Source organism: Hemibagrus wyckioides, linkage group LG06 (assembly GCF_019097595.1).
Source record: "Hemibagrus wyckioides isolate EC202008001 linkage group LG06, SWU_Hwy_1.0, whole genome shotgun sequence".
Lineage (NCBI taxonomy): Eukaryota > Metazoa > Chordata > Actinopteri > Siluriformes > Bagridae > Hemibagrus > Hemibagrus wyckioides.
In genome coordinates this window covers 18,881,069-18,905,692 of record NC_080715.1, presented here as the reverse complement: position 1 = coordinate 18,905,692, position 24,624 = coordinate 18,881,069, and the positions used below count along the sequence as shown (strand labels likewise).

The 24,624-nt window shown below is 38.5% G+C and overlaps 1 protein-coding gene across 5 annotated transcripts; it reads right to left on the bottom strand.

Annotated features, from left to right (window-relative positions):
* Positions 1-497: 497 nt before the first annotated feature.
* dcaf6 (ddb1 and cul4 associated factor 6) lies at positions 498-23,587 on the bottom strand. 5 transcript variants are annotated; one of them, XM_058391501.1, is made up of 21 exons: positions 23,161-23,587; positions 18,486-18,547; positions 17,483-17,575; positions 16,964-17,149; positions 15,303-15,416; positions 14,312-14,447; positions 13,692-13,903; positions 11,625-11,718; positions 10,975-11,091; positions 10,133-10,597; positions 9,130-9,285; positions 7,788-7,847; positions 5,865-6,204; positions 5,197-5,294; positions 4,814-5,081; positions 4,526-4,567; positions 3,926-4,064; positions 3,653-3,809; positions 3,466-3,554; positions 2,093-2,198; positions 498-959 (listed from the first exon to the last, which is right to left on the bottom strand). In XM_058391501.1, the coding sequence occupies exons 1-21, from the start codon at positions 23,246-23,248 to the stop codon at positions 916-918; spliced, it is 3,066 nt and encodes a 1,021-aa protein (XP_058247484.1). In that variant the 5' UTR covers positions 23,249-23,587; the 3' UTR covers positions 498-915. The 5 variants fall into 5 exon arrangements, with proteins under 5 accessions (XP_058247484.1, XP_058247485.1, XP_058247486.1 ...); XM_058391502.1 differs by having other exon boundaries at positions 4,838-5,081; XM_058391503.1 differs by lacking the exon at positions 4,526-4,567.
* Between the last annotated feature and the right edge of the window lie 1,037 nt (positions 23,588-24,624).

Sequence of the window (24,624 nt, the reverse complement as noted above, 5' to 3'; positions counted from 1 at the left end):
CTGTGGTTCTGAGACCAGTGACTGAACAGGAGACAGTTCACATTCCTGAACGGTGTGCAATGACTGGTTTAAAGCAACACGGGGAATAGAGTGGTGAGGGAGAGCCATTTTGTCGGATTCCCTGTAATCAGTGGCCTTTTAGCAGCACACCCTGGCTACCAGCTGCCAAAACAAATACCATCTGTCCTGTTAGGAAAGAAACACTTAAAGCGCTGTTCTTCCAGCTATCACTGAGGAGAACCACTTGAAAAGACAACAGTGGGCTGAACATTTCAATCAAAGGTCTTCTTTAAAAAACCTACCCACTCACATTTCATTTTACACATCCACTGGACATCAGCAAATCCATCTTTGCATCTCTCAACAATGCAGACATTTTCATTTTGAAACCATATGAAGTATTTGATTCTTTCAGAAGTGCCTGAAAGAACAAATAAAGAAATCATATTTTTAAAAGCAATTGTAGTCTAGACAAACCACACAAGGAAAATTGATGATCGATTTTGTAGCAACCATTTTTAAGGAACAGAAACTTAAAGCATGATTTTTATGTTTGACATGCATAACTCCAGGTCTACAAAACTAGAAAATTTCACACATAACACTGCTCAAAGCTAGACCATTTGCACACAGAAATATTGCATTTAAATATTCTCAAGCACCCATCATCTAGCTAACTCTCACATTTTATATATTATATTTCTATACTTTTATACTGCAATTTATTCATCTTTCCTCACAGATACAACTTACTCCCATGTAAAGTAATCAGTAGAATAGTCATCTTTAAAAAAAAATGAATACTACAAATGGGTCTAACAAGGGAATTTTCTACACAGCCTGTACAAATCTCATATATTCAACTGGTTTAAAGCAAACGACGCTGATTGTTTTGTGGCTTTGACCTTAGCACAGCTACTGCTCATCTTCGTTCTCTTGTCCAGAACCCTCTGAACGATCTGAGAGTTAAAGAGAGAGACAAAAATGAAAACATACATCATGTTTTTCAATTACTTAAATGACAAGTTGTGAACATGTCAAAATTGATATACATTTGTATCACTCTTAGGGCTGATATATACATCTGCGTGCATGTTTCTGCATGTTCATCCGGGGGTCATACACGGATGCTCGGACAAGGTGAAGCATTTCTAACTGCAAGTAATGTGAGTGTCCTCAAGAAGATGCAGTCAAAGAACACAAGTTCTATGTTTCGCAGTAGGAATAATGAATAGCCTAAAAGCATGAGCATAACTTTGTTTTGAAAAGTGCTGTGGGGAAAAGTAACCTTGCATCAATAACTATAATCCAAGTAAATCCTAATTGAAAGCATTTATTAAGTTTATTAACTCATCCGTATTCAGCAGTATGAGCAGCTTTGGCATCAAAGCACTTCAGTTAAATAATGTTTAAAATACAAACTTGTAACCATCACTAAATGACACATAGTTTTAGTTTTGTTGCTGTGTATTACAACACCTACATATGTGTGTTTATTAAGTCTTTTAGAAGAAAGACAAAATAACATGCAAGCATTATAATGACCTACAGTTGGTATATAGCTTCACACTTAAAATATTTATAATTCATAATAATTTATTGTACATATCCATTATGCATTATAATGTGATCTCTTTGCCAAGGGTGAAGTAAACATGAAACTTTTAAACACACCATTCTGAGAAACTAAAAAACTGTTTTTCATCAGTCACTAGCTGTTTTTAAATAGGCCACGCTTTCAAAAAGCAGTTTCAGAGCATGAGCTCATCTATAGTAGATGGAAGGTATCAGATGTGATGTAGGGAAGTTTGATTGTTTACACTTCAGATCCTGCAACAGAAATGTCACAACATTTCATCAAACCATTTTCATCTACATAACTGACACGCCTCTCCACCACGCAATCAGTGTTTCCATGACACACTGAAGCTGCTTGCCCTGTTTACCCATGATACTCATGATGCAAACACACAAGCACATGCTAACGCAGAAGTACAAATCAGCCTCTAGTCCCCAAAGCTGGGACCTGAAACACAGACAAGATTCAGGACGGTAGTTGTACTCAAATAGTGTGCAATACTGTGAAGCTGACCTGTTCGGAGGTGATTGAGGGAGGCCAGCATTCGAAGCATGAAGGAGGCAGGGACAGTAATGGTGTTTCTTGTCTCTTCCAGCATCAGTTCATTACGAGCTATCACCTAGAACAGAATCACACCACATATCAGGATCCCTGATATAAGTAAGTAGTTGACTGACTAGTAGAGATAATACTGTAAATAAAAAATCTTATTTATTTATCTAATGTTATATTGGCTGAATGGCACTTGTGTTCAGTGATACACTAACAGCTGTCTGAAAGGGAGGCTCTAAATTCTTAATGTTGTTCAGGGTTTATAAAAAAAGTTGTTGTTGTTCTCTCAACAAAAAATTGTTCTCTCTTCTAAAAAAAGAGCTTTTTCACAGCAGCTTGAAATCCAACTATGGTAAGCTGTTCCATTAGCTTATATCTCAGGCACAGAGCCAAGTAAGTCCCTTACATTCCTTATCCTACTATGACTTCACCTCAGCCTGATAAGAGTGGCCCTACAGAGGTTTGTTAAGCTTTGCTGCCCTCTAGTGCACCTATAAATATAACTTCTGGGCCTACATATACTGTAGAACATGATGTGTTAGTCATGAGCTTGTTCTTAATATTATTCTATATCACATTATTTTAATACTACTACATTCCCAAGTCTGATTTGCCTGATGTTGTTGATTCATTTTCTATAATTCTAATTACAGGTTTATATGTCATTATTGAATGTTATTTTTCATATCGACATGTATGGGGATGATCTACGTAATCCATCCATCCATCCATCCATCTTCTGTACCACTTATCCTACAAAGGTTCACTAAAAACACACTAGGGTGCCAACATATTGCAAACTACATCAGTCTACAATGCATGTGCTCAGAGTGGGGGAGGAAATCAAAGTGTTTTGAAAATAAACCCCGAAGCATGAGGAGAACATTCTGCACATTCAAGGTAGAGACACGAATCGAACACCCAACCCCAGAGGTGCGAGGCAAACAAATGTGCTTTTTGGATTCTTGTTAACATCACAGGCATATTTTTTTCCTTCTATAGAAAGGAAACTGCTATAAATGATAACAGAAACAAACTTGTCTTGTAGACACTCATTTAATAAAATTATTTGATAAGGTTTCAACAAAAATGTTAAGTTTATGTATGGTTTATAAAGTGTCATTAATTCATAAAATCTAGTAACTGGCAAATCATTGTAGCATAACAAGAATAAAACACTTCAAGACATTCTGTTATAGAAAAATATTCGACTTTAGGCTTGGCATCTCACCACCCCACAGTAAATTTTATTCCTATACCGACACGTTCCATTGTATTCTTTTTTGCCTGCTGCTCTGGTCTAGAAAACAATCAGCAAAGAAGCTTCACTGTACCTCATCAGCAAGGTCTCTGTTAAATGAAGGAGACTGCTCAAGTGGGGACCAGATTTTGATGTCATAGTCAATTCCAGATGAGGCAAGAACTGGAAAGACACACAAAGACAATGTCTTGATATAATATCTTAATTTCTTTACAGAATTTTCTCCTGGCCTGTTTTCAGAAGAGTATAGTGATACTCACTTGGGTCATAAGGGTGAGGCTGCAGACAGTTAACTACATGATTATCAGCCTCCAGGAGCATCAGGTGCTCTCCTGTATGTCTGTCCCAGATGAAAATATGGCCGCAGTCCGAGCCACTCATGACGAAGTTATTTCCCCAGAAACAAGACTCCTTTATCTGCTCTCACAAAAATAAAGAAATTATATTTTACTTCAGATTGATGTACATAATAATGTGTACAAATAGCTTTTATCGATATCTGCTGCAGTTATTAGCACTGTAAAGTAGCACACCATAGTCCTGGAGTTGCGATGGCCCTTGTACATCATTTTGGCTGCAGGGCGTCTGATGTTCTGGGTCTCGCTCTCCTCCATCTCGCGTCTTTCCTTTCTCCTGCGCAAGAGCTCCTGGATACGGGCTGCTGCTGAGCGCCTGGGCAGAGAATAAAATATAGACTTCATTGACGTTATGAGAGCTCACAACATTCTATGTATAAAGGTATCACTGCAAAATTGACCATCAATTTTACATAAATTTTAGTGACAAAATCAATACAATGGTGATTAAATTAATACACTTTATGCTCATGCTGTAGAAGTATTGCTGCTTACTGTAGCAAATGCAGTGATTATAAGAATACTTGATTAGACACAAGGCTCTTTTTCAAACACATGCACAGCACTCATTTGCAGGTTAGTCACTGACTGAAGTACCATTAAAACCTACCCACACATTTTATAATGCACTCAATCAAACAAGGTTACATTTAGTCCATGTAAAAAACATTTGCAATTCCACTCCATCAACACATTTTCAAGGTTAATATATGCTTAAAAATATCAACAAACTTCTACTTCTTGTAGATTATTTTAGAAATGAGCTCATCACAATACCTGATCATCCTATCACCTATTGCAGAGCCTCTGAAATTAAACCTAATAAGAAAAACAACTTCAGACTTTTTTTTTCTAAAAAGCATACATATCCTTACTTCGACAATGATTTCTTATGTTAAAACAAATAATACAACTAAATGTAACACCTGAACAACACATGAATTTTTACACATATTGCAGATGTTGCATGTATTGGAGGGTAGGATGGGCTTTATTACAAGTCCTTCACAGCAGCAGCTTATTAAGAAATATACTTAACCAAAGTTGAGTACTAAAAGCCCATACCTTTGTCCCTGAGCTCCTCTGTACCTGGCTGAGGGGATGAGAATCGGGTCATCATCGCTGTCATCTGAGTCCTGGTTACTGTGTGAGGGTTGAGTGGAACCCTGAGTACCCTCCCCACCTGGTTCAGTCCTCTTGCATCCTTCTGCTGCTGTTGGATTCTCTGAAATGGCTGTGTCTTGCAGCAGTGTGCTTCCCTGAGAGCTTCCTGAGGCCCTCTCAGCGCCACTCTCTGAGCTCTCGCTCTCTTCTGGAACTGACTCTGTCAGTGCTGCAAAAATGGTGATCGTGCCAGTTCAGGAGGATCAAAAGGACAGAAGCTAGTCTTAGAGAGAAGATTTTTTTTAGTATAGATTAATGCTGTTGTTGCTGAAATAATGGCTCACCTTGTTCTTGGCTTCCTGCTGCAGGATCCGGATTCTCCTTCACTTGAGCAGGCTTTTGTCCTCCACCACCACTTCTGGAGCCAGATGCTAGATTACTCCTGCACGTTGATTAAAGTGATATTTATGACATTTGTAACAGATTCTGTGGGAAATACTGTGGCAAACAAAGTAAACAACAATTGTTTAAGGCTCATTTGAAGTTTGCATTCAAAATTAAGTTGACAAAGATAATGGTGGAAGAAATAATTCATTTTAAACATTTTAATCTCCCTTTCAGAATGCAATCCAAATGTCCTCTACCACCCACTGCTTTTATATTTCTCGCCATAACCTCTTCTGTATCCTTTTAATCATAATATTTGCACAGACATTCTTCCTGTTTTAAGTATAAATCTTTACCATATTATTGTTGATATAACAGTTATAACTCTACATGTACATTTTTATACAATGCCTTCAACAAGTCAGTTCTAAAAGCTTCTGAAGTTAAGACATGGCAAAACCTTATCTTTGTTTTGGTTGTTTTCAACCAATTATTCTGTTGATTTGTTTCTGTTGCTTGCTGCAGAATACCCCAAATTTAATTTTTTAATGTCATTAATTACCTTCTTTGTAGACAAAGGTATGAGGTATATGTTTCCATTTTCATTTTTGAAATGCTTGCTCACCATTCATCTGTGAAGTCCAATTTGATGGTGCTGGTGGTGGTGCCCTCCGTGCTGTAATGCAGGCTCAGGACCGGCTCAGGTGTGCCTGCTGCTGTAGCCATTCGCACAGTGCCAGAGCCCCCTCCTCCAGCCCCATTGCTACTGCCAGCTCCATCTTCAGTAGTTGGAGTTGAAGAGCAGGCTCCACTATCCTCTGCAGCAGTGGGAGGGGAGGAGCTGGTTTCACTGCTCTCTTCAGCAGCAGGGGTTGAGGAGCAGCTTCCAGTGCCATCTTCAGCAGCAGCTTGGCTAATACTTGCACTCAAATCACAACAAACATTCCCTGATGCTTCAGTGCTTCCTGAAATAGAGAAAGTAAGACCAAAGTGAATAGAAATATGGTCTGAGGATAGCTGAGGAAATCCTTTCAGAACTGCAGCTAAGAACATGAACATGAATAACAGTGACATTAAATAAACTGAGAGATGAATTTGCTGATTTGTACATAACAGACAATCAGTTATTTGATTCTGAAAGTGACAGCAGCATCATCCTGGTAACAATTTGGAAGAGAGAATAGACCAGTGTGTAATACTTGGTAGAGAAGTCAACCATTATAAGGACTTCACTGGCATTGTGTCAACAAATTTAATGCAAACCTCACACTTCATAGTAATGTGATGCAAGATGTGTAAAAAAGGGCAATGTTACACCACTAGAATGATCAGGTTACATTTGAATACAACATAACAATAGCTTCAAGCCACATGCATGGTGCAAAAAATAAATATGCCAGTAGATGAAAAAGAAAGTAAGAACACTTTAACTACTGTATACATGGTTTACTGATAAAGTCTTTAACCAGACAAACCAGAGTGCAAATTAGGAGAGTCAAAGAAAACAATCATCTGGCACAATCAGCAGAAGCTCACCAGCATGAGTTGGTAATGTAACTGTAAAATCACCTGTGAAGAAGTACATCAAGTCTTAAACGGATAAGCTTCCCCATAGTCTGCATGAACTAACCAAACTATACATAAAAGCTGTTTAGATTTTTTAAAGCTGTGAAAATTTTAGTAGCAAAGACAACAATCCTTATATTCCAGGTGTTTCACTATGAGTAAAAGCTAAAAACAATAGGTGCATCCCAAATCGCATATTTATACACTATTGTCAACCATTATGTGGTAAGTAGAGTGAGTACTGTGTTCACACTGAAAATTCTCAGAAGAAAAAGTGCACTTCAAATACCCAGATGATGCACTGATTCAACCGAGAGAATGAAGTGTGGAATGTTGGATACTTCATGCACTCAATGCTCGCGGGCTTTGCTCGCATTGTGGAAGAGGGGCAAGGCTACCAGGTGATGGCGCTGGATAAGAAAAAAAAATTTCAAGGTAGCCTACGTCGCTCCGATGGACATGAAATCTTACAAATGTCTTTTTATGTCTAGCCCATGTTTTGTGATTAGTTTTTCAACATTTTAAAATGTTCTGCTAAAGCAAGCATGTCACATTATGTGCTTTTGATGTTATTTGCCATCAGATGGGAAATGGCTTATACTTCCGGTTTGTAAAAAAACGTTCCATTAGGGACAATACTACCTTTTTAAAATACACACACTAGAGGCTACAGTACATAGTGCATAGTGTAAATGCATAGTGTATAGTCCATCATTTTTTACACAACTAATGTCTATACATCTGATTAAGCAGAATAACTGAATCTTTCATCAGAGCCATTACTTTTAAATGGGCTTCAATAGAACAGCTAGTATCTGTTAAAAATGGATGGATGGTGAGGACCTTCCCATTGACTGATGCTGTAGACAGAAGAGACACTGCTGTCCGAATGTGACAATAGGTACACAGGGACAGAAAAAAAACAGCTGAATTAAGTGAAAATAAAGAAAGGAAGAATGGCAGAAGAGGTGAAGTGACGCACCAGGCTGCTCATCCAGAGTCATGGATCCAAGCTGTTTGTTTACTGCAGACGAAGGAGAATCTGGAACACAAACAAGATGTTCTGAATAAGCAAATAAAAAAATGAAAAAAGGAAGAAAGAAAGAAATGAGCAAAGAAAGGATGAAACAGGTCGATTCTACTGAACTATCACACAGCCATCATACTGTAGTACAAGCTGAATCCAAATTATAAGAAAGAAATGCATAGAAACAGCTACCAAGTCCAAAGTAAATGTTAAATCACTAATTCCATCCACAGCAGGCCATCAGTTGATGTCAACAAGGACGTCCTTAGTAGAGTCAGAACAACTATGACAAGACATCTGATTCTCATTACTGACATTTTAATAGCCATGTTTTTCTCAAGGTGTCGTTTTGCCTTTTCTTGCTGTTCCAATATTATAATTTCCACATTCCATTCCCAAATACCCTTTTTATAAAAATCACCTTCCACCTCAATTCTAAGCGCAATTTTTTCAGCTTCCACTACAATATTCCTGTAGGTCAACCTCAGCAGAGCCACTGATGAACAAGGGGCCAGATGATTGACTTTAATTATTAACTGGTTTATACTTATTACAATCAATTTATATCTGCTCTCTGGGTTTATTCACATAGCTTCTGAACAATGACTGCAGCTCCACCACCAAATCCTTACTGAAGCACTCAGGGCAGCAATATAAAACAATTGTATTCTTAGTATTCTTTGATCTCAAGTTATTGAATCCACATATTTCCAGGAGCTGAGTGGTGTTGGGTTATATTTTAGACTTTGTGCTTTGTGCATCACAGACACTCTGGTCAAATGCTTAGGGCCATTCACAATTCTTTTATCCTGCACTCAAGCAGCACACTGAAGCCATATTCTTGTGAAAGGCATGGGTGGTATTTGAGGCTTGACTCAGGAGCTTGTAAATAACGGAAGTGCACTGGGGAGCACCTGAAAAAGCATAATTCACCCATCTTGGCCTACCACAAAGAGCTACATATAATAGGTAGTGAAATACTAATGTCATGCAAAAAAACAGCAGCAGCATCACAACTACAACCTGCAAAAAGAGTACCAAAACACTCCAATACAAGATTAAAGGATACTGAGCATAATGAATATCATATCCATGAGAGAGTTATCTCTTATAGTGTGATTGAATGTGTATACAGTATAAAGTTTTATGGAGTAGAAATAGTGCTTCAAAATTCTATAGTTAGGCAGCAAACCAGAGCCATTAGAAAATAAAAAGCTAGCAGAGGTGTAAAACGTTAGATGGAAAGGGGCTGCAGCAGGGCAGAGTTCATGGCTAGCTAGTGAACATGGAGTGTAACCTGCTGGTGGGTGGGTCTGTGCATCAGGACCCTGGGCTCGGCTGTCTGAGGCTCGAGAGGCAGAACGCTGGCCTTGCCCAGGGGGGTCAGCCAGAAGCAGCAGCCTCTGCAAACGCCTACACACTAAACTTACCGGGAGCCTGCGGGGACCATATTCTGGCAGAAAAGCAGAGATAAAAAGATCAGGAAATATGAAGGGAGGAAAAAAAGTAGCGCAGAGAAAGGGCAAACTATAGATAAGAGGCACAGGAGACTAGTAACATGCAAAAAAAAAAAGAAAAAGAACAGATGCAGCGGCCTTAAAGATGTCATACAAACTGTATTGGTGAACTCACTATTCATGCACTTTGCTTGCATCACAGGTAGACTAAATATGCAGACAAGATACATACAAGCCATGATTTCCCCAATTTAGAACTAAAAAAAAATCTTCCTATGATCAATTTTAAAAGAAGGAGGATATTTTGTAAGACTACAACTGCTTTGGGGTGGATATTTGAGAGTTTCACAACATTACCAAGGCTAGTTAGCTGCAATAGCCTACACTGATATAGACTATAACAACTAGGAATGGTTAATGGGGTGTACTGATGGGCAAAATTCCAACAATATTTCATGTTTTTCAATTTATAACTGACTTAATCTTAACATTGTGGTTAATTCACTTCATCATGGAAAATGCAGTACCACAACACTACAGACTTTACCATGTTTATTTAGGTCTTTTCTGTAGAACAATCAGTCAGTCAATCTTTTTACCCATCATTGTTTACCTATATTTGTCTAATTCAACCATAAAATCCAGGTTCCAGCAGTGGACACACTGTCAACACTGTAACTGTTTAACAATTAATGAGGCTATGTAGATTTGAACATCAAAAGTATGTGAAGCTTATCAACTGTGTTTGTGTATCTACAACACAAGTATGTCTTCAGTGTATAGAGACCATATGATCAATACTGACATGCAACAGTGATGAACTGTCAGTGACGGCATTCTTACCAGACAGAACAGGCTCTGCAGAAGGGGTAGGTGTGGCAGACCTGGTGGTCATCACCTCAGCCTGGCTCTTCTGCTCTTCTGAGTCTGGAGAGGACAGCAGGGAAGAGGATGAGGCAGTGTTGTCCATAGAGGAAGAGGTGGAGGGAGGCAGGACTGTCACAGTTGAAGAAGAGCCTGAGGAGGAAGAAGAGATGGATTTGGGAAGGGGCTGTGCTGAAGCCGAGGCTGGGGATGAGGCTGCAGCTGAGGTTGAGGCTGGGGATGAGGCTGCAGCCGAGGCTGAGGCTAGGGATGAGGCTGAAGCCAAGGCTGAGGCTGCGGCTGAGGCTGGGGCCGAGTCTGAGGCAGGTGGGGACGAATGGTCAGAGGTAGCTGACTCCACCTCCATGGGTCCTTCAGTCCCCACAGACTCCTGAGAGGGGCTCCCTGAAGCTGCAGCCGTCCCCAGCATCCGAGCTGCTACACCTGTGGGGGAAAAAAGCAACTTTTAGATTTTATTTCTTTTCATTTAAAAATAAGCAGAGAGAGACATTTTTCTAAGCAAAAATATGACCCAACAGATTCAGGGTTTGTTTGAAACAATACTAACATATACAAAACAAATCTTTCATGCATGTAATTAGAAGTGTCTCTGTCTTGCTTACTTTACTGGACCTTAAATTCACTGTCATATACATTTAGTTATACCATAAAAGTTTTAAAAATATCAGTGCAAGAAAAATACAAAATACATGTTCTGACCTGGTTTAAAAGAAAAAAGGCACATTTTGTCCACTCCTTTTCTAACAGAAAGAGTTATTTCAGGACCAAAACTTATAGTAACGTGGTGATGCATGTTATACCTCTGGGCCGAGTTTGTGGACGAGCTCTGCTGCTCTGGGCCTCACTGGCCTCCTCAAACCAACGTGATAACATGTCTGACATCCTCTGCATCAGAGACACATTGGGGCTCTGTTCTCCTGAGGTAAAGAAAAAAAAAAAAACAATTCATGACCTTAAAACTTCAAGACCTCAGAGTCACTAAGAGGAAAACAACTCCAAGCTTTTTATAGGAAGACAGCTCTAAGCGCTAGCCCTCACAGAGAAACTAATGAGCTCCCTCTAAGTAGACCGAACCTTATTCATATTCTGGACAAAAAACTAGCAAGACGGATTAAAAGGACTAAAATCTAAATTAGATAGTATTGATGCAGCCATGAAGGACCCAGGACTTATAATTAAATGATTTGGCATATTGCATTTTTTTCTCTATATAAAATCAAGGTAGTGTTTTAATAAACAAAACACAACTTATGCAAGATAACAACAAAACAACTAGCAATTTGTCTAGCTATTTCTAGATTTATATTTAACATTAGCAGTACCAGAGCAAATAGCGGGGTACAATGGATAGAAAATTTCTTTAAAAAATGGTTAGAAAGTTTTTTTTATCAACTTCAATATGATTGCTGTGTTCTGTCTATGCTGTGTGAAGGGAATCAGAGTTGTTTACCGTCTCTTTCTCTTTCACTCTCAGGTCGAGCACGGGGTCCGGTGTCTGACCAATCTCCTCTCAGACGCAGTCGTTTGACAGGGGGTTGCTTTAGCTACGAAAAATACACAAGAACAATCAATCACTGACAAAATTGTCTTGATCCTGAATTCTGCACATGCTATAAATTGTACTTAATAATTAAATAAAAGAAAGGCCATATGGGTGATAAAACAGAATAATGTTCTGAATGTTATCTGATGTGATGGATAGATTCCCCATTCCCAATGGGAAATTTAGGTGTGAGTACAAGTGGTAATTCCTCAGGGTCTTTGCCAAATGTCATACTCAAACACATACTATTTATTACTCATGACAATGAAGTCTTAGGACTCAAATTTAAGGTACCAGCACTCTACATAATAATGACAATAAAGCCATGTGCAAGGTAGATATCAGGGTTATACTGAATGAACTTTTTTCTTCTTCAGCTGGAAAAACAGTAGAAAACCAGTATTGGCACTTAGATATTAACCCAGACCTTAGACCTCATTTGTTAAAGGTAGAAGGCACAGCCTCATACATTAACAGCACACAAACTGATTGGAGTGCATGGTAATAGCTATAAATGCCAGGTATTATGTATACATATACTGTATAAGACATAACAAATCATTATAAGGCTGTAATATTCTGTAATAACTTGGATTTCCCTTTTATAACAGCCCCAAAGGTTCACCAATCAGGCATAACATTATGAGCACTGACAGGAAGTAAATAACACTGATTATCTCCTCATCATGGCACCTGTTAGTGGGTGGGATATATTAGGCAGCAAGTGAACATTTTGTCCTCAAATTGATGTGTTAGAAGCAAGAAAAATGGGCAAGTGTAAGGATTTGAGCGACTTTGACGAGGGCCAAATTGTGATGGCTAGATGACTGGATCAGAACATCTCCAAAACTGCAGCTCTTGTGGGGTGTTCCAGGTCTGCAGTGGTCAGTATCTATCAAAAGTGGTCCAAGGAAAGAACAGTGGTGAACCGGCGACAGGGTCATGGGCAGCCAAGGCTAACTGATGCACGTGGGGAGCGAAGGCTGGCCCGTGTGATCCAATCAAACAGACAAGCTACTGTTGCTGAAACTGCTGAAGAAGTTAATGCTGGTTCTGACAGAAAGATGTCAGAATACACAGTGCATTATGGGTCAGGGCTGTTTTGGCAGCAAAAGGGGGACCAACACAATATTAGGCAGATGGTCATAATGTTACGCCTGGTCAGTGTATTTTCTCTAATGGTCCCATAAGTCATATGCTGCCTTTTTGAAATGAGGTGTAGAATTAGGCCATGGCAAAACCTCTTTCTTATGGTCCTTTGCAATTTAAATACACAATTTAAAATTAAGATATTTTACACAGACATATTATGGGGATGCAAACTGCAGCTCAAAACAGCTAAAGGTGCATAAGGGGTGGAAAATTCTGAAAGCTTAAAACACAGAGAACAGAAAAAAAAATTAGAAGATGCCTGTTCTTCCCATGAATTTAATTTGACAAGAGACCTGAGGGTTTCTCCTCTCTGTCTCTGGCTGTCATTGTGCGCCGAGTCTATTTCTGTCCCTGCAATGGAACATAGCCTGCGTCTGCAGCTCTGTTTGGAAAGGAATGTGAGCATGGGGGAATCCAGACACTGCAACACATAGACAGCCTGAGAGCCCCGGTATCAGTGACCCAGCACATTTCACCACCTCCCCCTGAACTTTAATCCCACATACACCACCAGGTCTAGTGGGCCTAGCCTTATGATCTGAAGGTCAGAATTTATAAGTCAGAATTGTTCAACAGTTCAATCGATATACTGTACCTTTACCTAACAAAAATACAAAGCACACCAGTCAGATCAGGGGGATTTCAATCTAATACACCTATGACCAGAGACAACCTGATGGAAGTTATTCAGACTCCTCCTCACCTCTCACGTTCCAAACATGTATTTGTAAATACAGGCCATCTTTTATCTGCAATACCCAAGGGGATGAGCTATTTCTATGTCCATAGTCAATGGACAATTATATCGCTGATGCTCCTCACCTCCTCTCTTCTCTCTTCAGATGGACCCTTCAGCTCTCTGGCCTGGTCGTCTCTAGGGTCAAACAGGTAGATGTAGTCGGAGGAGTAGCTGACCAGAACCTCCTGTCCATCACCACTGTAGCATAAGGATGTCACACGGCAGGACTTGTTGGACAAGTGGGCAGGGACGAATCGCACACACATACCCGTTGTCCCTCGGCCCATGTAGTTACCTGTATGTAGTTAGCGAGGTATAAAAAAAAACAATGGGTTGCAACTTTTCTGTTTAAGGTACAAATTGTTTAAAATAACACAGTATTTTAAACACCTTACTACTAATAACTACTACAAGAAGTAGGAACTTATACTACAAAGCCCAGTGATCTTAAACAGCTGCAATTCAGGACCAAAAGGATATATCAGAAAGGCAATTAGAAGTAAACTGAAGACAGACACTAAATGATTAGAAACTAAATAACATGTTATCACATTTAACTAAACAAGATGAGTGTTTAAAATTGCCATTTATGTGATGCTGATTGAAATGAGCCACTTATAAAAATGGTCAGCGGACTTTACTATATATTGCATGTAACAAAAATTAATGCAATTTGGGATTAAAACAATAGTTCAACTCTTACCTGTAGCTCTAGTACCAAGCATTCGTCGGTCATAGATTCTTACTGAACTGTCTGAGCATCCCACAGCAAGGTAGTAGGGCACAAGGGGAGAAATGGCTATGGAGGTAGCAGCTCTCCGGCAATTAATCAAAATATCCTAATTACAAAAAGCCAAACAAAAGGAGAAGAAATAAAAGAAGAAGAAACCAAATAAGTATGGATAGTAGGGATTAAGCAAAGTGAGGGGCAAGATAAGTATGCATAATGTGGAAAATATGAAATGAGTAAGGTCTGGTCTTTTTGTTGGAGATGGCCTAGTTCACATAAGCAGCATGCTCAAAAATAGGAGAAAAATGAAACACAGGTTTCTCTAAACTCCAAACTGACTGCATTCTCATACATAATGTATTGTATAAGAGTTTGAGAGTACAAGATGCTTTCATCGTTAATGCTACATCACCAAAAATTTGAGTTTAGCAAATTAAAGTATTTGTGCTTAGCAGACAAAACAGGGGGTGTTTTTCTTAGCTCAGATTGATACAAATCTTTGTGACAGCTATAACACAGTCTCTAAAAGAATAAGATCTTACTATTTTCTAAGTACCATTTTAACCAATACTATTGCCCCATACAAAAAAACCTTCACCACAGTTAAACCACGTATCATAGCAGGCTGTGAAATACAGGGTGGAGGTTGTTGCCTTCTCACAAGACCTGGCAAGAGATGTTTGGGTGTGCCTCTTTCAATTTTGGGACAAGGATAAAGGTTAATATGCATGAATCTGATCTCAGATCAGAGCTGCATCCTCTCCTTGGGGCAATCTCAACAGATATTTGTGAGATAGTTATGAGAAAAAATACTGAAGGAACATGCAGCTAGACAGGCTGCCAGAAAAGCTGAACACATTTTTCTTCTGAAACCTTAAATGTTTCAGCTTACATTCACAAATCTATAAATGTTAGTAATAAGGGAATGTAAAATATAAGTACATTTCAAGTCAAACTATCTTACATCTTTACAGTCCTCTTTTGTGCAGCTTGTCTTCATGCGCAGATCAAACCATCTAACTGTACCATCCTCCCCACAGGACAGGAAGGTGTATGGGTCATTTGGAACGGTCATTATCTACAGACATAATGAATAAAAAGACAGACAAAAGACATGAATTATCTCCAGAAGACGGAAATAGGCATGAAATAACCCCACATGATGCAGCAGGTTTTAAGCCAATAATGACTTATTACAACATTCTTTCTATAAAATTCTTCATATGTCTGAGAGACTATTAAAAATTTAAATAGTACGTTTTTTGTTTAGCAGTATTATGTAATAGCAATCACAAGAACTGCATGTCTAGCTTGGCCAGGGGAAAGAATCCAAATGGTGTGTGGCTGCCTGCAGGTTAGGAGTGTTTTGATCTAGTTTTCTGCACTTCTATTGTACTGCAACATCGAGATGGGTTCACTGTAAATTACCTGCAGGTCTGAAAGCTATTTCACAGTCATTTTATTTTACCAGATGCAGCTTTAAAGGAAAAAGCACAGCCAGTCAATTTCCTTTGTCATATGGAGTTTTCATTTGTTTGTTTGTTTGTTTATTTGTTTGTTTAATATACATTATTACAGTAATAATAATAATAATAATAACAGATTCATTCATTGCTTACTCTCAGATTCTAAACTAGGCAAGTTCACTTGTTGCTGAACAGGTTACTGCAAGCCTAGATTTATTGATATGTTGATACTAGCAATGTTAATATCAGCTTTATGACAAATGTAGAAGTATTGTGCGTTACAAGATCCAGATAATAAAAAGGGAGGATTGAGTCAGGGAGGGCTTCCGGCATAAAATCTGTGCCAAATCAAATATATGGACCAGATGATCTGCTGTGGCGACCCTGAACAGGGACCCAACCACCCACCCAAAAAAAAAGGTTACATAAACCTGTTTCTTATTTAGGTTTTCCAATTCTACAACTTCAAGCTATTTTCTAACGTTTGAAAGTGCTCGAAAACTTACGACTGGCAGTGTATCTCTATATAAATTTCAAATGGCATAAGGATCACACGTCAGCATATCATGGCATATCAGTCTCACTGCTAACACATTGCCATGACCTATTTTTAGTCCAGTATCATGGTCTACAGCAGCTTGTTTCAGTAGTTTAACTTTCAGTCCCAATGCTAAGCATCAAATGAGGCCAAATTTAAGTTTGATCAAATCTAAATGACAGCTACAAAGCTTAAAATCTAAACTTTCCACTATCTTCCCAACTAAAGACTATGACCTTTATGGTCATTAATCATCAAGCTTGCGGCCAAGAAACTGTGAAAAATGTGTGGTAAGGAGACAGTTAATATATCTAGTTATATATATGCTAGAAGTTAGCACACCATTATTTGAAGAGGTTGTGAAGTAAAAATGAAGTTCAAATGTGGAATGTAATGGTGCACAATACAGTGTCACTGTTTATAGCAACTGGACTTTATAGCATTTAGCACACTGTGCATCAACACACACACACACACACACACACACTCTGCAATAAATAAAGGCTTACTGCTTTGTGATATATTGTTTTTTTTCTGAAATACTATTTTTTCTATTTCTTGTTGCTTTCATTTATTTCTCCTGTGAGTGATCCTACTACATCACCTGCAGCATCTTCATACCTCATAAGCAGTTCCATAGTGGCAGGTCATCTGGCACTGCCTGTTGATGTCTTGACTCTTCTCTGTGTGTGTGTAGAAGATGATTCCATCTCCTGAGCAGGACACAATCTGCTGGTCGTTTGTGTGGGGCATGAATTTTGCACTGAAAATGTTGGCCCGGTGACCTGACCGGATTGTTGTTTTGACCTGATGAAGAATGGAAAGAGTGGAAAGATATATATGTCACCAATCAGCCTAAGAGCTAGAGAAACACACGATACGTGATTCTGTGTACACTGATATGGTCAATAGGTTTGCACTTTGGACCAGCATCTCAACTGAACAGAAATTCAGTTGCAACACAACTTACTGACACTCAGTGTTTAATTGTAATCCTTTGTTATTATTCTGGTAGACAGACACAAGACATTTACACATGTAAGTACACATTTAAGCGTGCACATTGTTCATATTGATCTAGATTTTGGCTTAAATTACACAGCTTCATTGTTTTCTATAAACACACATGGCTAAAATTACCTTTCTGTTGTAGGGGTTTGTGATGACCAAATTAGTGTCATCAGATCCTGATAAGATGTACTCTCCCGTGTCATTCCAAGATATGGTGTTAACCTATTTAAAAATAGAGAAACAGATATTTGTTGAACACACTTTGACCACGCAAGGTTGTCTGCCATTGATGTCAACTCCCAACTCACATAAACATGTCAGGAGATTCTAGTAAATGGAGCCAATTTGCCAAAGTGGCTCAGCACCAAATCTGCAGTCTGAACTGAAGCACAAGAGCGAACAATACCAGCCTGGTAGTGAATTCAGGTGAGGGACAACTGAGCCCTCAACCATGCCTCTACCTTTAAAAGAAATCAATCAATATTTCATTAACTTCATCTGCAAAGGCTGTGGCACTCTGGGCCCTTCCATTTCTCAGGCCCCACACTGTCGACACAAAGCTCCATCACTCAAACCCATTTTGCCTCAGACCTTCTGAAAAACAGTCAACTGCACTTTAATTTCTCCTTCTCACTTTGCACACTCTCTTGCTTTGGATTTCAGCTCTGGGTTTTTTTTTTTTTTTTTATAAAAATAGCATGGCATAATGCATTGAGAAGTAATGCCACAATGTCGAATCACAAAGAGCTGCTATAAAAAGGCTGCTCTAAACATGAGATCTGTGTGTCTTCAATTGGAAACTGTAGGAAACTTATTTTAAGCTTGCTGATAAGAGAACCTCTTCTAACCTGCAAACACTTTGTTTAAACTTTTACACTTTTTAGTTCCCACCATTGCAACACAGTGCATATGAAAGACTTCAACGTTAATATAAATCACCGGCAAAATCGTTTTGTAATACAGAATCACAGCATGAGAGTGTGAGAGACTGGTGACCATCATCCTCATGGTATATGACATCAAATAAGGACACACAGACCTGTTGGAATTTACATCTGGGGAAAACATTATGACTATTCTGGCCAGGAAACATTAAGTAAAACATAAACCTACATATGTTTTTGATACTCACACAGCCATCGTGCACTTTAAGTATAGCTTCAAGCTTCAGACGCTGAACAAATTCTCTTCTGCCTGTAGAGAAAAAGGAGTTTATAAAAATGACTTCACAAGCTGAGAAATAAATGCACTGTATAGCACACATAACCATATTACTCATATTTCTCAGTAATCAGTAAGATCTCTGATTTGCACCTAATATTAAATGTCATAATCTACTACAGTACAGCCCCACACAGCTCATACAGGCTAAAAGAAACACCAGAAAACCTAAAAAAAAAACCCAACTTTCTATTGAATTTGATAATGAGTTCACCACAGATATTTCAGCTATTAGTAAAAAGCTAATTATAACTTGACATGCTGTTTGAATGTGAAATTTATTTTAAGCAATCTATTATTACCAGGTCATTCTCACAAGCTTTGTGTCTGTCATCTAAGAGATAAGAAATTTCCACAAAACACTTGTAGCACTAAATATATTGACCATGAATTGGCAAGTTGCACTCAAAAGGAAAGCAGAAGTTAGAATGGAAGGCAGTTCTCTACAGGTCATGTCTTCCTGATTCACACTATAATATATAGTGAACATGCTCGATGCTGAACACAGAAGCAGAACCTTCCCTCTCTTGTACGACCAAGCAATGCTGAAGGACTGAAGAACACTGAAAACACAGATAGCTACACTGGCAAAATGGATGTAAAGTCATGTCTTGATTTGGATTGCAAATTGTTCCCACACGGTCTGCTTTTAACTCAGTTTTCAGGAGCCCACACTTGCTTTGTAATGAGACTAGTGACACTTACTGCTGTGCCATCTTCACTCATACACAACCTTTATTGCAATTAATGTATTCTCTAGAGGCCCCTTTTAAATAACACAGCAAATCCCTGTGCTGCGGAAAAATTTGTTTTCGGTGTGTTCCCTATCAATCATGACACGGCAGCCTAGTCAAGCTAAATACAGCGCCCACACACACACACACACACACACACACACATACACAAGCCTGAACACTACCTAACCAACTAGGCTAATGTTTCTACCAGATCTCAGATGTTGTGAACAAGGTGTAACTTTATAGCAAAGCTCTGTAATGTTATAGCAAATGTCTAGTTTACTGATTACACAAACAAATAAACAGCTCACTCATGAGGAGACAGATGTGCTAGCATGGAAAATGGGCTATTTTAATAATAATAATAATAATAATAATAATTATAATAATGCAACATTTAAACCTTATCTATCATGTATTGAATCACAATAACATGAAAATAAAAATAAGTTGGGACATTATACGAGCAACAGTAGTAATATGTAAGTCACGAGAGAAATAAGAATGAATTAAGTATACGAATCTGTCTTATGAAGCTTTTTAGAATTATAATTTATTTTTAGGTGCATTAAAACCAAAGGCTGCTTTGCCATGTCTTTCCTTGTTGGCTTTGGGTACATTTGGGTGCATGCAGAACCAGATCGTAATGAAACAGTTGGAACATAAGAGCACAGACGATCCATAATGTAAGATGGTTCTAATTCATTCATGCCTTTAAAAAAAACTAGCAGCAGTACTTTAAAATCAATCCTCTGATAGACAGAGAGCCAGGGTAATGTGGACAGGACTGGTGTAATCTGATCTGATTTGCGCGTGTCTGTTAGAACCCGTGCTGCAGCATCTTGAACAAGCTGCAGCCTCATGACTGGCAGTGCGAATTACAATAATCAGTGTGAGACAAGAGAAAATTGTGCCAACTTCTTAGGATTGTGCAAGGTGATATAAGTTCTAACTCGTGCTATGTTACTCAAATGAAAAAATGCTGATTGAGTAATGCCATGTCTAATTTAAGGACAGAATCAAGAATTGCACCCCAGTTTTTTTGTTCTGTTGGAGTGCCACAAGAATAATGTTTATTTTGTCTTCATTGATTTTTACGCTGTTTTGATTCATCCTGGTAATATTTGCTTCAACTGTGTGTCAGGGTGTTTAGAGTAATTCTGCTGTCTGGGGTAATGGGTGTATAAAGCGGTGCCTCACCCTATCTGTTAACGATTTGAGCCAGGAGCAGCATCTACATTGAAAGCTGAAGAGGGCCAAGAATGGATCTATGTGGAACACCATAAAAAATGTCATGGCTTTTAATATAATGTTTTTTGTTTTTAGAACCCAATAAGGGCATTCCCTGACAGTCCAACCTACTCCAGTCCATACGTATGGATTTTTTTTTTTTTTGCAAAATTCAGTCGTATTGTTGACATATTTTTATACTCACAGAAAGAGGAGAAAAAGCTTGTGGTTTTTGCTACTTCCGCTCTTCCAGTTCTTCAACACTACACTGATCAGCAAAGCATTGTATCACAACCATTTCTGTTATTGTATCTGGTGAACATGATTTAAAATAAAGCCTACTATCATACAGTGGTAATGGGCTTATTAACCCTTTATAGGGGTGAGATTTGCTGTTGTAGCTCGCAACGATCAGATTCATTTTGTTGTTAACATTTTTTTATTTAAGATAGTGACATCATTAGAAACTGCAGTGAAGTTATATTAACTTGATCAAATTTAACTTAACTCTTACCTGGTACTCTGTTGTTATTACAATCAAGCTAATGTGAGCAACAAACAAAATGTAACAACAATGTACACAATTAAATGTTAATGTTAATTTAATGTTAATTTTTTCTATAAACCTATAATACATTATATACAGACTATGTTAAAGGAATAATGTCTTGAATGCTTGAACAGTCCTTAAAAGTGTGTTGTCTTACTACAACTATCAGATTAATCTGAGCAGTGAAGGATGCTCAGGAAAAGTGAAAATCCAAAACCAGAAAGGCCTTAAAACTGCCCTAAAGTTACATAAAGGGGAGTCAGTTTTTTTAGTCACATGACAATTACAGCTGAATCTATTTGTTCACTTGAATGAGATTGGGACAAGACAGCTCTGATACACTGCTTATAATACCAGGAATGTTGCATACCAGCCATACCAACCATAGTACAAAGTATATAAATATAACGGTATACAGATAATATATAAATATTATCTTCTTTACAAAGCAATAAAACTATACATCAACATTAGGAACCTCATACAACACTTATATACACATATTGATATTTTATTAGACACACTCTAACCAGAGCTCAGGGCCAAAAATGAGGTAGAGGTTTTCTTTCACTAAACTTTGAATGAGTGATATCAAAAAAAAACATTGGTAACAGTTCAACAAGCTACTAAATGTGTTCTTGAGCATGCCAGGCAAGCGTGAATGAAAAATTAAAGGTGGGATACATAATCTACAGGTCTTGGGCACCTGGTCTACCAGTTTGTCCACCTCTGGGGTACCTGTAGCTCCAACCACAGTCAAAGTGTTACACAGAGAGCTCCATAAAGTGTGCATGAGCTCCGACTTATGTATATGTGAAAAATAACGGTAAAGATTGGTGTATGACAATAGTATTTATAGTAAATATTATGGCAAATGATCACTTGTGATTTTATTGGCATGCATAAGCATGTGGACAAGATAGTGTCCAGGTGATATTCACCAGCAGTAGCAACTAAAAGCTATATATTTTTGCAATATTCTTAGCAATGCTTGGTTAAAGATACACTGATCAGGCATAACATTATTACCACTGCCAGGTGAAGTGAATAACACTGATTATCTCCTCATCATGGCACCTGTTAGTGGGTGGGATATATTAGGCAGCAAGTGCCAACATTTGGTCCTCAAAGCTGATGTGTAAGAAGCAGGAAAAATGGGCAAGCATAAGGATTCGAGCGAATTTGACAAGAACCAAATTGTGATGGCTAGACGACTGGATCAGAGCATCTCCAAAATTGACGTGTTCCCGATCTACAGTGGTCAGTATCTATCAAAAGTGGTCCATGGAAGGAACAGTGGTAAACTGGCAACAGGGTCATGGGCAGCCAAGGCTCACTGATGCATGTGGGGAGCGAAGGCTGGCCCGTGTGATCCGATCCAACAGACGAGCTACTGTTGGTCAAATTGCTGAAGAAGTTAATGCTGGTTCTGATAGAAAGGTGTCAGAATACACAGTGCATGATGGGTCAGGTATGTTTTGGCAGCAAAAGAGGGACCGACACAATATTAGGCAGGTGGTCATAATATTAAGCCTGATCGGTGTATAAGGAAAGGTTTGACTTCACCACATCAGCATGAATTTTTTTTAAATCACACCTGAGCAAATAATGAATTTAATCACCGTTTTACTGAACTGTTTACTTTACTGAAACCTAACCGTTTACCATGTTGGTCTACTAACTGGCAATAATTTAAAAACTCTGACCTCAAATTAGCTGACGCATCTAATTCAGTGATGTCTTATAATTCTCCAAGATAATGTAATAAAGCTTGTCCTTGCCATGCTTACTAGAAGTGTTTAATGAATCATTATATATTATTATAACCTGAGAAGTAACATCAGCAAGCCTCTTCTGTTCCACAACAACAACAACAACAACAACCCTTAAGGAAATTTTGCTGGGGAAAAAAGGACAGTAATCAATGAAGCCTTACGCGTGTCCTTAAGACAGTGTGTCCATTCGCCTCTACAAGCTCCATGTAGCAGTGACAGCTGTCAGCGCCACACGTAAACGAAGCGTTTAAAAATGACGTCAGTAGGAAAATAAAAACAAGGCTGCCTTCTTACCTAAATAGCTCGCTCGAAAAACGTTAGGATCGCTGTAACCGATGGAGCGTTTCCTCACATCCCAAATCAAGTTGCCAGAGCAGGACATGGTGCTCTCAAAGCTCCCCTCGTCTGGAGGCAAGCAGCATTGAGAGAACAGCAAGTGGAAAGCACTTCATTAGCTAGCTGTTAGCTTAGCAGCGCCTTCTTCTTCTTCTGCTTCTTTTTTTTTTGTTAGAGCACTTATTTACTCCAGTGTTTCATCGCAACAATGAACCAAATTGGACAAACTAGTGAGGAAAAATCACGTTAAATCTACAGCCCTTAAAACAAAACGACCTACTGCCTCCGTGTCACCATAAGCTAAATATATAACAAAAATGTTGTTTAGCCAACTGCTTAAGATTCTGTTCTCCTGTGCCCAGATCTTACGCAACGGCCAATGAAATGCGAGCACCGCGCATGTTTATGTCCAGAGCGCCGTCGAGAACTTTGAAGAGCATCAAGTGCGCGCGGCTTTGCGCAGACAATGTGCTGCTGTCGATTTTCTGCGTTTTCTTTGAATCTCCCGACGAATCAAGTCGAGTCAAAGAAGACTTCAGCCACCTTTGTAACTTAATAATAAATAACTGACAACAGATTGACTGCCAGTTACTTTGTTTGAAATTTAAAATTAGATTGCAGTATTATAATTACAGCACAAACAAACCCCTTCACTTGTCTCCCATCCTAGTGGCTCCTGTACTATTTAAAATACGGTTTAATAACTGGCTTAAACTATTCCTTATACCTAAGGTTGCCATCTATACTTTTATTTATTTATTGAGAAATAATTGGTGCTAGGAAATAAGGTGTTATATTTTCCTGTTTAGCTTCATGCAATGGGCATGTATAGTCTGTAACTGATCAATAAGGTATAAAGAATTGTATATATTAATGAAGAAATTACATATCTATTATTTTAAGATACTATTATTGTTGTTGAAATAACATATTTGACTGACTCATCACGGGCCAAACATTTAAAACAATAAAACAACCAAGGCTTAAGATGGTTTATATTAGGTTTCACACCACCCTCTAGCGGTATAAATGTTTTCTCTAGTAATAATTTTAGAAGAACTATCATTAACGTGTTCTCGGAGAAACATCAGAAGCATGATCATACAGTGAATGGTCAAAGGTTTATAGACAACTGACCTTTACACCCATATGTGATTTTTGAACATCCCATTCCAGGTTTAGTCTTGGGAAGTCTGTCCACTAAATTAGACACTATATTGCCAAAGGTTTTGGGTCACCTCTCCAAATCATTGAATTCAGGTATTGTTTTTCAGGGGCTGGGCTTGACCCCTTAGTTCCAGTGAAATGAACTCTTAATGCTTCAGCATACCAAGACATTTTGGCAAATTTAATGCTCCCAACTTTGTGGGAACAGTTTGGGGATGACCACTTCCTGTTCCAACATGACTGCGCACCAGTGCA

Coding starts and splice junctions, on each gene's coding strand:
- dcaf6 (XM_058391501.1), bottom strand. CDS start 23,248: ATGTCCTGCTCTGGCAACTTGATTTGGGATGTGAGGAAACGCTCCATC. Junction 14,448..15,302: donor CAAAAGAGGACTGTAAAGAT/GTAAGATAGTTT, acceptor TTTTGTAATTAG/GATATTTTGATTAATTGCCG. Junction 960..2,092: donor CCTCAATCACCTCCGAACAG/GTCAGCTTCACA, acceptor TTTAACTCTCAG/ATCGTTCAGAGGGTTCTGGA.